Below are 12,460 nucleotides of genomic sequence, written 5' to 3' on the forward strand. Positions count from 1 at the left end.
AACTTTCCAGTCTGTTTTAACCTAACCGGGAATTTATAGAGGTAAGGGCTGACATAGACTACTTTATAAGAAGCTACGGCGCGCACGAGAAGCAACACATTTAGCAAAATCTCCTCCCCCAAGCTGTCAAAATAGTGGCGCTTAGAGAAAGGAGAACGTCACATCCCCTTGACCCTCCAATCACCTCGGGGTCCCATTTGATTGGAAGGCGGCAAAGGCTTTAATCTCAGACTAATTCAGCTGCTTTTGAAGTGAAAATTTCTACCAGTTCTAGGGTTGGGAGGACTAGCGCGCGGACCTACAGGAAGAGACAGAGCGCGCTATGCCTGTGGTGTCAGACGCAGCTCCGGATTTGCGATAGCTTCGCGCTGTGCTCCTGCCTTACACTATAACCGAACGGATTACATTATTTGTCTTTATTTCCAAACCGTTTTAAAGAAGATTATTTCGAACTAGTTATTAATGAATCAGATGAATGAAATACCAACAAAATAAACGAGAATTGGGTCATGATCACATCGCCCTCCGCTACTGCTCTAAGAAATAGCGATACTAATCTAGCCTGGGAAAGCAGCAAGTCTCGGAATAATAGCACCGCAACCATCAACAAGCCTTTTCTCCATTCCGTTCCTCCATCGGACCCTGTACGGCAAGCTAACCGACTTCCCATCAAGGTTTTGAAAATGCTTACGGCACGCACTGGACACATTTTGCACCCAGAGTACCTTCAACCTTTACCGTCTACTCCGGTTAGTCCAATCGAGGTAAGACTTTAATTAATTATTACGTATTTTATATTTTTAAATCCATGATTGTTGGTTTTTACGAAAATGACGGCGCGATGTGTGACTCGTAAGAAAATAGCCCATACATGACCCATTACACACAACGGTTATCGAAAAAAATATACTGGGAAATTTGGTCTAATACGATTCTCTATCGTATTCTGAGATTCTATAATCGTATTACACCCTACGGATTTGATCGAGAATATCTTCTTGATATAGCATGTTTTCCGTTCTACACGGTGCTCCGCGATGCGTATCGTACTTTTACTAACGCCGAGGAAAAAATAACGAGTGCATTAGAAATTTATTAAATTGTAATATGTACTATAGCCTATTGTTATATGTTTGTCAATACCCTTATATAGCTCCTCTTGAATATGTATATGTTTAGATATTAAGTGTGTGTTTGTCTGTTCTTGCAGCTAGACGCCAAGAAAAGTCCGCTTGCGCTTCTTGCGCAAACATGTTCTCAGATTGGTAAACCGGACCCACCACCCTCCTCAAAGCTCTCCTCCGTAACATCAAATGGATCTAACGAAAAGGAATCCAAATCCGGTCCTTTAAAATTGAGTGACATCGGCGTGGAAGACAAATCCAGCTTCAAACCTTACTCTAAACCAGCAGATAAGAAGGACTCGTCCTCGGGGGTTTCGAGTGGGGAAAAGTCTGGTTTCCGTGTGCCTAGCGCCACCTGCCAGCCGTTTACTCCCAGGACTGGCAGTCCGAATTCCAGCACTTCGGCTTCCCCAATGCCATCGGATGGCAAAGGAGAGAGAGATGAAAAGAAAGAATCTGATTGTAATAAGAATTGTACTGCAGATGGATCTGGACCTACCAATGTCAGCCACAGCAGGATAAGCGTAAGCTGTGCTGGAATTAACGTGGAAGTCAACCAGCACCAGGAAACAACATCAGGATCAAAGCCCACTACGTCGGAGTCATCGTCTGTTACCTCCGCTTCCTCGGCATCCGTTCTAGGGTCAGGACTTGTAGCTCCTGTTTCGCCATACAAACCAGGACAGACAGTTTTTCCTTTACCACCAGCCGGCATGACGTACCCTGGAAGTTTAGCAGGGGCCTACGCTGGTTACCCTCAACATTTCCTTCCCCACGGTGGAAGCCTGGTTAATGCACAGCTTGCCAGTTCGTTGGGCTGCAGTAAAGCTGGATCAAGCCCCTTAGCCGGGGCATCTCCTCCATCGATAATGTCTGCAAGCCTTTGTAGAGACCCATACTGCTTAAGTTACCATTGTGCCAGTCACTTAGCTGGTGCAGCCAGTGCCTCCTGCACGCACGACTCGGCGGCTGCAGCCGCTGCCTTGAAGTCCGGATATCCACTCATGTACCCGACACATCCTTTGCACGGCGTTCACTCCACGCCGCCATCTTTTGGTGGACACCCTTTGTATCCCTATGGCTTCATGCTTCCCAATGACCCCTTGCCACATGTCTGTAACTGGGTTTCGGCTAATGGACCTTGTGACAAGCGTTTCTCATCATCCGAAGAACTTCTTAACCACCTGCGGACGCACACCGCTTTCACTGGTGCCGACAAGTTAATATCGGGTTACCCCAGTTCATCATCGCTAGCTAGCGCTGCCGCCGCAGCTATGGCATGCCATATGCACATGCCACCCTCGGGAGCTCCTGGGAGCCCTGGGACATTGGCACTTAGGAGTCCGCATCATGCATTAGGACTAAGCAGCCGCTATCATCCTTATTCAAAGAGCCCATTGCCAACTCCCGGTGCCCCAGTCCCCGTACCTGCCGCTACTGGCCCGTATTACTCTCCCTATGCACTGTACGGTCAAAGACTTACCACAGCATCAGCGCTTGGATACCAGTGAAACAGACTCCCAAATTTATAGATTATAAAGATTCAACTATAAAGACTTTTATATCAACGCACCACTGAAGGACTGGATCCGTGGACTCACTGTATTTATTTATGTCAGCTTAAAGCGGACAATAATACAATGGAAAATATTTGAGCAACTCAAAAGTGCATTACGTTTAAACCCAGTAGGTAAAGTGAAACATGTTAGAATACTAATAAAATAGGGTTCTTCAGTTCGACGTTGATTTGAAATTGCTATGATTGTATTGTACGTTCTTATTTAATGTCTCATTGAAAAGAAAATAATTTACATGCATGTTTGTTTTTTAAATCCCAAATTGTCCACATAATTTTAAATTGCCGTTATTTTTCAGGTGTATACCATGGAGAGAGAATTGGTATTTTTTTGTATGTATTCTGGAAAAATAAGAAACAATTCTGTTCCATATTTGTGGCGTCAGTATTCTTTAACTAAAACACGAAAAGACGGTACACATTAGGTTATTTGAATTTAGGGGGATTTTTAAGTTGCGGGGTTAAGATACAAATCTTGCCATTAATCAATTAACACCACTATCAATATTATCATGTACAAATGAACTATATAAATTAATATCAAATAAAAATGGATGAAAAATAGGCGGAAAAGCTTTTAAAAACTTTGATAAGTTGAAATTTAACAGCAGTTTTTAAGGTGATAATTTTACACCGTGAATTTAATAAATTAATTCAGACTTTTAATTATTCTACTTTCTTATTTAAAAATAATTATAATATTATTACAAAATACTTAGTCACCAGTACTGTCCCCATGTTTTACTGAAATAATGGATATTTGGCTTAAAGTTAATATGACGCACAGGTACGATATCTTTTCTACAACTTCTGAATATCTAGCTGTAAAGTTTATTACAATTATACCCACATTATGGCATTTATCCCAATTTATATCTTATAGATTGTGTGCTACCTGTTTACGAACAAGTAAACTCTAATGGAACCTATTACGAACGCCTGCGTATAATCCTTGATTTTCTTTTTCCAGACAAGTTGAATTTTGTCATTAAAAGTAAAACACACAATTCTAACAAGTTAAATATGGCGATAATTTCTGCCACAAATGACCCATTCCAGGCAATGAGTTAGGTCTATTTCTGAATGTTCTGAAGGACAAAATTTTTTCAGAATTTCGGCTTTGTTCAGTGCGCTTTTTAACTACCGTATAACTATGTATGAATTACTCGCAATCTCTGCGCTATGAATGTTTAGTATCGATTAGACAACCTGATATGAAAACCACTTTCATGCTTATATATAAAATGTTACAGACTTTTCAAAAAAAGTTTCACCAGTTGTTTTTTGGGGGGATTTTACATTAGGCAAAACTTCAGCGGATGTTCTCGTTATATGACACCGCCATTCAAATGAGGTTAATCAAACCTTGTCTATAGCCTACTTCTTTACCTTTACAAGGATTGATTATGAAGTTACACTAGGCTATTTACCGACTTTTTTTCTTGCGGTAGCTTGCAATTTCAACATCGCTGAAGACACTGCTGATCATGAAAGACTATTAGGCCTATAGGTTACACACAACGTTAATTTTCGATTTATTTTTAAACTGTTTACCATTCCTTGAAATAAAATTTGCCAATATATGTGTGTGTGTATATATATATATATATATATATATATATATATATATATATATATATATATATATATATATAAAGCCTAAGAAGTACGGAAAGCCTAAATGCGGAAACACTGTGTGCTGTGTGTAAATAATGTAGATTTTTTTTCCGCAACTTTTTTGCAGAAATAGAAGCGCTGGCTTTTTTTCTTTCTATTTTAATGTATCTACTTTTTGTTATGTTAATAATGATATTTAGACTGTTATCTCAATATATAATTCAAAAATAAAAATAAAATAAAATAAAATAAAATAAAATAAAATAAAATAAAATAAAATAAAATAAAATAAAATAAACTGCCCTGCTATACGAGAGCACTATAATATAACGATGCTCCTGGGGAATGCGAAAAGACGTGCAAGCGGTTTTAGTTCGAACTTAACAATTACCACGGAACCATTTACCACTTTATAAAAAAATATGAACTGTAGGAAGTTTGGTGATTGTTTAAATTGCTTTTTTTTTCTAATAAATAAAAACTTTTCAGGATTGGTATTATATCCCATCTGCTTGGCTACATCTGTAGGTAGCGTATTACATACCAACGTTAAAGCCATCCACTATAAATTGTTAAGGACAATTTACAATGGGTCGATTTAGTCAGTTGTATCCTATTTATTATTATGAAGACTAGTGTGTGTTATTAGATAGTATTGTGTAAACGTTTTAGTATGCAATATACAGTAATTATTGCAATTTTATTATTACATAATTTTATAGATATGGATATTTTAACAATCCTCATATATATATATATATATATATATATATATATATATATATATATATATATATATATATATATATATATATATATATATATATATATATATGTTAAAAACCTGAAGAGCAACTAGAGTATGTTCCGGAGGCCCACACAAGCTTTAAACTGATGTAATGACGGTGAAAGAGAGCAATTTCCATTTTTATCCACATCATGGTGGCTGTGTGGCGGTCCCCGATGGAAAGCCATTCATCATGTGCCCCTCCTCCCGGGCCTGTCATCAGACGTGCTCGCAGGCACATGTGTGCATAAATTACCCCGCCTGCTTTTCTGCTGCCGCTTACTGTGTCTAAGGAGAATAAAGAGGAACACAGGCCTACACAGCCCAGTACCACAGTGCAGCTTATACTTTTGATCAACTTTGCAATGTTTATGTAGGAGATAAATACGGCGAACTATGTCCTCGGTATTGCTGGCATTTAAAAGGTGCCATGTTATTGAGACCTGTAGCAACTCTGTGAGGAATGGTGTCCGATTCATGCTAGGTTTCACAGTAGGACATGTTGATGAACCAAAACTAGGGGTCACTGTATAGTATGACACCACCGGGATCAAGGTTTAGCACTCTACATTAAAAAGCAACACTGGTTCAAGGACTGTTTTAGTAGGGCCTTAGGAGGGGAATCGTTATCCAAACCTGCAGTCGTGTAAAAACAGCACAAACAACATTTTATGACTCAACAGTATAAAGCCTATCACACTCATAAAATGCACTACCCATTAATTACCTTTGAAAGTGTCATTTCAAGCTGATTCTTCTCACATACATGGCATCTGACACAGCCTCATACTTGGAGTGTAAGAAGAACTAATTGCATTGGTGAAGATGAATACTTGTATTATAGACCACATTAAAAAGATGTCTTTCAAGGCTGTCTCAGGGTAGCCCACAATGCAATGGCTCGATTTTCTAAGCCAGTTTGTGGTTTGGCCTCATCTAACGCAGCACTGTTTTTAAACCCTGACATCATGGAGAGCTGAACCCAGGGAGACACCTGGATCCAGAAGACTCCACCACTGAATCACCCTCCACTCCCTTACTTAACAGCACCGAATTACCACCAACATAGATGTAATTACTAGGCGTGCGACAAAACATACAGGCAGACCATGGGCTGTGAAGGCAAGTCTATAGTTTGAGCAACAGCTGTGTCAATATGTAAGCAGCACTAAACTGTTAAACTCCCAGTCAGAAGTCAGAGTTCGATCTGTTTCTCATTCAAAAAAGTAGCTTGATTTGTGGGATTAAAATAATGACAGAGAATCCTTTTACAACAGAATAAGAGGCTCACCCTCAGACTCTTGCTCATGAAAAACGTGAGAGAGATGTCTTGGGCTACTGACATTTGGATCTGTGGATTAGGTCAAACTAAATGTAATATTCATTCACACAAAATATTGCAGTAGGAAATCTTGGCTTCCTTTAAAGACTGCTTTTCCCTCATCTAAGGTGTGCAGGTGAAAGACAGTTTTAAATGGTGATTTATGGTGACACAGGATGCAGAAATGTCCACAGCTTTTGTGATTGCAGTAATGAAGCCATGAGCTAAACAGCATGAAATGAAGCAGGAGCCTCACGATTTAATCAGCTCATAAACAGATCCACTGCATCAAGCAAATGACATTATTACCCATCCGAAGTAAATCTTGCTAATCTCAAGAGATAAAATCAACATCATCAATGGTCACATGTCATATTCATCAATGTTGAACTATCTCCTTTTGACAGATTCATCCTGGTTCAGGCTCCCAGAGAGAGCGGTAATGGAGACCCAGGCAAACAATTCTCTCATTGAACACGGCAGCTCCAGTTACCACTGCACGCTTACACGCTCTCTCCTTCGCTCTCTCGCTCACGCTCTTTCTCCCCCTCATTGATTTACAAATTCAAAGTGCTCATCAAGGTGAGATGGGCCAAAAGAAAAACGGCTACTGCCACGGCTTGCCATTCAAAGGTTCTACTTTGCCAGGCATCTCCTTGCGCTGTAAGTGCATAATTGAGGTCATTTACGGCCGCTCGCGGGGCTTTGCTATCATACCTCAATGCCTGTTTCATTTGCACTTTTTAGGTTTTGACAAAGAATATTTTATGGAAATGAGCCCTGTGTCTGAGAATACTTAATGGTCCTGCACGCGTAAAGAGCTCACTGATGGCTCTGATGGCTGTCAGTGCCAAATGTAAATAGCAGAGAAGATGTCAAAAATAGGCCCATACACATAGACCTTCTGATATCACGTTTGAAATGATCTATGTGCACATCTAAAGATGACTGAATTTCTGCCAGGTTATGGTAATTACCTTTAAGGCCTATATATATAAACCCAGGGAGATTGAACCAAGAATGTAATAAAAGTGTTAATTTGGACATTCTCAACAAAGTAGTGACTATAACCTTTGTCTTTATAATGTTGGGTGGTGTTTCTGAGAGTGGGATGTGAGGAAGTGTGACTAAGTAAACTAAACTAACTACTTGAAAAGTTATAACAAAACAACTTTTTAGGCTTTTACGTTCAACTAATAAAACTGAAGCACAAGGAGTAGAACTACATCTGTTTTGCACATAAATGTAATAGATATTCCTAGGAAATGAAGCATTATTATTTAAATCTATTTCAACTGACTCTTTTTTAAACACATTATAGCATTTTAGTACTTATACATCAGAATCTCAGTTGTTCCAGTGGGAATGTATCATCTTCCACAGTCTGTGCATTAAGCTTAAACCATACTGTCAATCTTGGGAACATTTTTTGAGTGCACTTCTGATTATAATAAAATTACATGCCATGTTCCTTGTGTGGTTGTTAAAGCATGTTCGCAATGCGATGAAAGTTCATTTTCTTGAGCAGACACTGAATAATATTAGCAGCCACATTTCCATTCAGAACAGATAGCATGACAGACCTAATGACGGACTGTCAACATGCCTCGCTGCTCATGCTAATATCACAGTTGTTGCACAGAATTGTGTTTTTGATCTTCTTAGATCCATGCAGGATAAGGAATTAAACATATAACACTCAAGTGATTTGTGACAGCTATATCTGGCAAGTTGATATCAGTTATTAGACTGTAGCCAACATCCACACTATTCTGGCAGTTCTGGGTGCTGGCTGCTAGCTTCACCTTTGTTAGGTTGTGATTCTTTGTGCTCACATGATCTGCAAGTGGAACTTCTGAAGTGATATTCATGCAGGCAGTGATGATGTCTCCCTTGTTGATCTGGAACAAACGGAGAGGCTGCCAGTTCTGAGCTAGAGAGCCACTCTAATGGAGCTGACCAGGAGACAAATGGGTCCAGGCTACACAGCCTCAGGAAACATGGGACTCCCATTATTTTTATTGCTTTAATGTATTTTACTGTTAACTGCAAAACAGGAGACAAAAATCCCCTTCAGTCTGGCTTCCCTCTTGCCCCACAGACAAGGAAGCAAAAAGAAAAATAAAACAGAGATGACATGGGTATTTTGCATGAGTATAAAGGAATTACCTGCATGCTTGGTGTACAGGAGGATTAAGAAATGTCATCACTTCTTTTGGATAATTGAATTGTGAGAGCATGTTGTGCACAGTGCCAAAGAAAATTGCAATGCTCTCCTCAAACTGCAAAGCAGTTACAGCACTACATGAAGGTGGTACGCTTGTACTTGAAGTGCACAAATATCAAGCATAACTGCACTTTTGTAGTACACAGCGTAGTATGTGAAGGAAGCATCCTGCAGGAAGTGTGCAGACATGCCATTGAAGTCCTGCTGATGGGCCTTGTTTGTTAACTTTACACAAATATCGAATCATCAAAAATCCTTGGAAAATAAATGCTTCATATTACTATTCTAACATGTCCAGTAGATGCAAGACTGTGAAAGGGCTTCACATATTTACCCCAGTTTCTGTTTAAAGTAGATCCGACTACTATGATATGATGTATAAATTCAGTAGAAACAACAGTCATTTATCATGTAATTGAGTTTCAGTCAGAGGATATTTAACCACCTTATAAGCAGTTTGCCAACAAGAGTTTATTAAGATGTAATTTGGAGACTGGATCTCAACTGGATGTGGTGTTAGGACGATCGTCCTAACACCACACAGTTTATTTCTCTCAGCTGTCCGGGGGCCAACACCTGGGTTTCCTCTAAAAGCACTCCCATCCTGACAGCCTGCATGGAACATCTCCCCCTGGCTCAGACACATCTGGTGGGAGATCACAGCTCCAGGAGCGTCTCCATACACACATCCATCATCAGCTCTCAGACATCAGCACACGTGCACACACACAGACACAAACATACACACACTGCACACAACACACACACACACACAAACACACACAAAACAAACCACAATTGTACACACACTCACAAACCAGCGAAACTTTCTCTAACAGAATAAATCTGATTGGCACAGGCATAAAGCAGAAATTTCTGTTAATGACAAACACAATCAGTGCCCCTAAATGAGACAGTGATATAGTAACCTCATAAAAAGGCCTAGATGCAAGACAACTTAAAAACTACCAACACAAAATGTCCTGCTCATTTAATGAATGTTCCAGTAAAATTGTTCCACTTGCGTTGAGCACATAAAAAGCACCTGAAAACAGTATATAATATCTGCTCCTCATACATCATCCTCTGCGCAGGAGGAGACAGCGTAGGCTCCAGCTGCTGTAGTCTCCTTGACCCCAGTCACCCCACCAACTCCAGTATGCAGTGTGATGGAACTCTGAGGATGTGTGTGTGGACCATGACCCCCCACAGATATCTTCTGCCTCTGAAGACTACACAGCCACACGTCACAGTCCCCTCTGCAGTCTTGTGCAGCTGTATGCCATATGGCGCTGGATCCGGAAACTTCCATTGTCTGATTGCAGTAGACACAGTGGACAGAAAGAATGGCTGAGTAATGACTCAGGATGGATGCTAGCTTACAATAAATGTTTGAACACATTTTAAGTCTCATTAGTATTTCATGTGATAGTTTTATTAATCAAGTTGGGAATGCATAAAGACACAGACACAATAGCTGTAATTCTGAGCGTTAGGGGATGAAGTATCATCTACAGCTCCCCCTATAGGAGTTTTTAAGAAGTTTATATTGTAAATCTGCTTACAGGTTTGGGAGTTACAGTAAAACCAGATACAGATACATAAAAAAATGATTTCAACCATCATGAATCACTATAATGTAGTTACACAATTATGTGCATATTTAATGCATTTTAAAACCATATAAATTTTGAAACATATGTCTAAAGTTACAATTTTGCACTTTCAGGGGCATAGATTTGAAATGTGTCTAAAGACAAGTTACTGTTTTGACAAGCATTACATTTCCCATTTGGTGAGATGGGTAAGAGTGATGGGCTGTCAGTCATACCTAGCAGATAAGGACAGGCTGTTGGGATAAGGCGCTGACATGCAATGAGAATAAATCAGAGAAAATGATAAAAGTAATATGTGATTGCTTGTTATGAGAGAGAACAGTGTTCACACTGTATAATGTGTAGTTCACTGCTTATATTTCAATGTTTAAATTATTAAGGCTTCTCCTGTGTTCATGTCAAACATGTTACCTGAACTTCATCGCTTTGAACAAAACATCTTTTTTCCTTTAAGGGGCACAGGGGACCATTTCAAGTATTTTTATTTATTTATTTATTTGTTTGTTTGTTTGTTTGTATAATCGATTTGTGAGGGTCGTATGACTTAGCAATACAAAACTGAGCTTTGGGGAAAGCTGCCACTGAACAGCACTCTATGATGCTCTAAAGACCATTGTTCATAATTACTCTCAGTTAATTAGCTGCTTGTGGCAAAACTTCCATAAAATACAGAGACGAGGTTTAGCAAGCCTCTGGGTTCAGCACGCTCTGCTCCCAGTGTCGCCTGCTCACCCTGTGGACATTTTTCACTAAATATATGTGATAAATGGGACATGCACTGTAATTTGCTACATACCTCTAAATAATTTACCAGTGTGTGCTTTTGCAGCACCCTGTTTTCCGTTGCGTGTGCTGGGTGTTAAAGTGTCCTGCAGGCAGGGCCGTGCTGAGGGGACTTCAGCAGTGATTAATAATCTGCCGTGGACCTCATAAACAAGCCAGGTATCAGGCTTTAACTACAAAGCTTTAGGCTTTAAACACTTGCCTGCCCAGATCCAAAAGGTTACACGCATCAGATATGTCTGATGTGACATGCACATAAGCACACACAAAAATGTGTTTTAATATTTGATGCATGATTTACCTCCAGTGTTCATAAAAGAGCAGCATGATAAAATATGAATAGGCCTTTTTTTGTGAATATTTGTTTTTGTCAGTACAAAGAAAAATATGGTCACTCCACAGCAGGAGTCCACTTTTGCTTAATAAACAGAGTGGTATTATATTATTCATTACCAAGTAATTTATTCTCGATTTCATAGACACCGCCAATCAACAGCCATTGTTGTAGCATGTGCCATATACTCCGGGCTAATATTTAACCTCTCTGCAGAGTCTGTGAAATGAGGAATGGCTTGTAGTAAAAGGTGAAGTGAAATACCAGGTGATCAAGAACACATTAGTCAGCCAAATATACGCCTGCAGGTCTGCTATTGGGAGGGACTTTCATGTTTCTTCTCATCATGGTTTTATGCTAGTTACTCTTCTCATAGGCATAGCTAGGGTCATGGGGGACACACGTGTGTGTGTGTGTGTGTGTGTGTGTGTGTGTGTGTGTGTGTGTGTGTGTGTGTGTGTGTGTGTGTGTGTGTTTGTTTTTTAGGCTGTATGTAACCTAACTACAGAATAAGACCTTTGTATGTTCTACTCATGTACATAAAAGAAAAAAGCAGCTGTCAGTGTGATGATGATATAATCACCACTGAGGTGCTAAATCATTTATAGTCTGTGAATTTGAACTCATGAAGCTGTCATGCATGCGCATTTAAGGACTGGTGTCTGAATGTTGGCAATATGTCAAGTATTCATTTTTAAACATAGATTTTGTGTCAAATCTTAAACATGAAACACATTAAAAAAATTGTGTAAATCTATATTCAAATGATGCCAGAGTTACATGCACATTATTCACCAGAACATGCAGTTTAGGAAACCTTAACATTTAGACGCCAAAATGACCACAAAAGGGCATCTTAACATAACACACTATTTTCAAGATACTTTTCCCACAAATATTCTGGCTATACCTGTTCCATAAACACTCACACTGCATATAGATATGTGTGGTTTTGTGTGTCAGTTCACCACACTGACATAGTTGGACCTCTTGTGACCTCGCTTCACTCCGCACCACTCTTTGAACATCCAAACAACTCCAAGCTGCTGGCAACAGCTGTATGTCTCTATCACTC

The 12,460-nt window shown here is 39.5% G+C and overlaps 1 protein-coding gene across 1 annotated transcript; it reads left to right on the top strand.

Moving 5' to 3' along the window:
- Window positions 1–234: 234 nt before the first annotated feature.
- Window positions 235–3,073, top strand: znf503 (zinc finger protein 503). Its single transcript, XM_027023125.3, has 2 exons — window positions 235–764; window positions 1,211–3,073. Exons 1-2 carry the CDS (start codon window positions 510–512, stop codon window positions 2,633–2,635), a joined length of 1,680 nt encoding a protein of 559 aa, XP_026878926.1. The 5' UTR covers window positions 235–509; the 3' UTR covers window positions 2,636–3,073.
- The last annotated feature ends 9,387 nt before the right edge of the window (window positions 3,074–12,460 follow it).

Source organism: Electrophorus electricus, chromosome 12, assembly GCF_041902795.1.
Source record: "Electrophorus electricus isolate QZ-2024a chromosome 12, ASM4190279v1, whole genome shotgun sequence".
NCBI lineage: Eukaryota > Metazoa > Chordata > Actinopteri > Gymnotiformes > Gymnotidae > Electrophorus > Electrophorus electricus.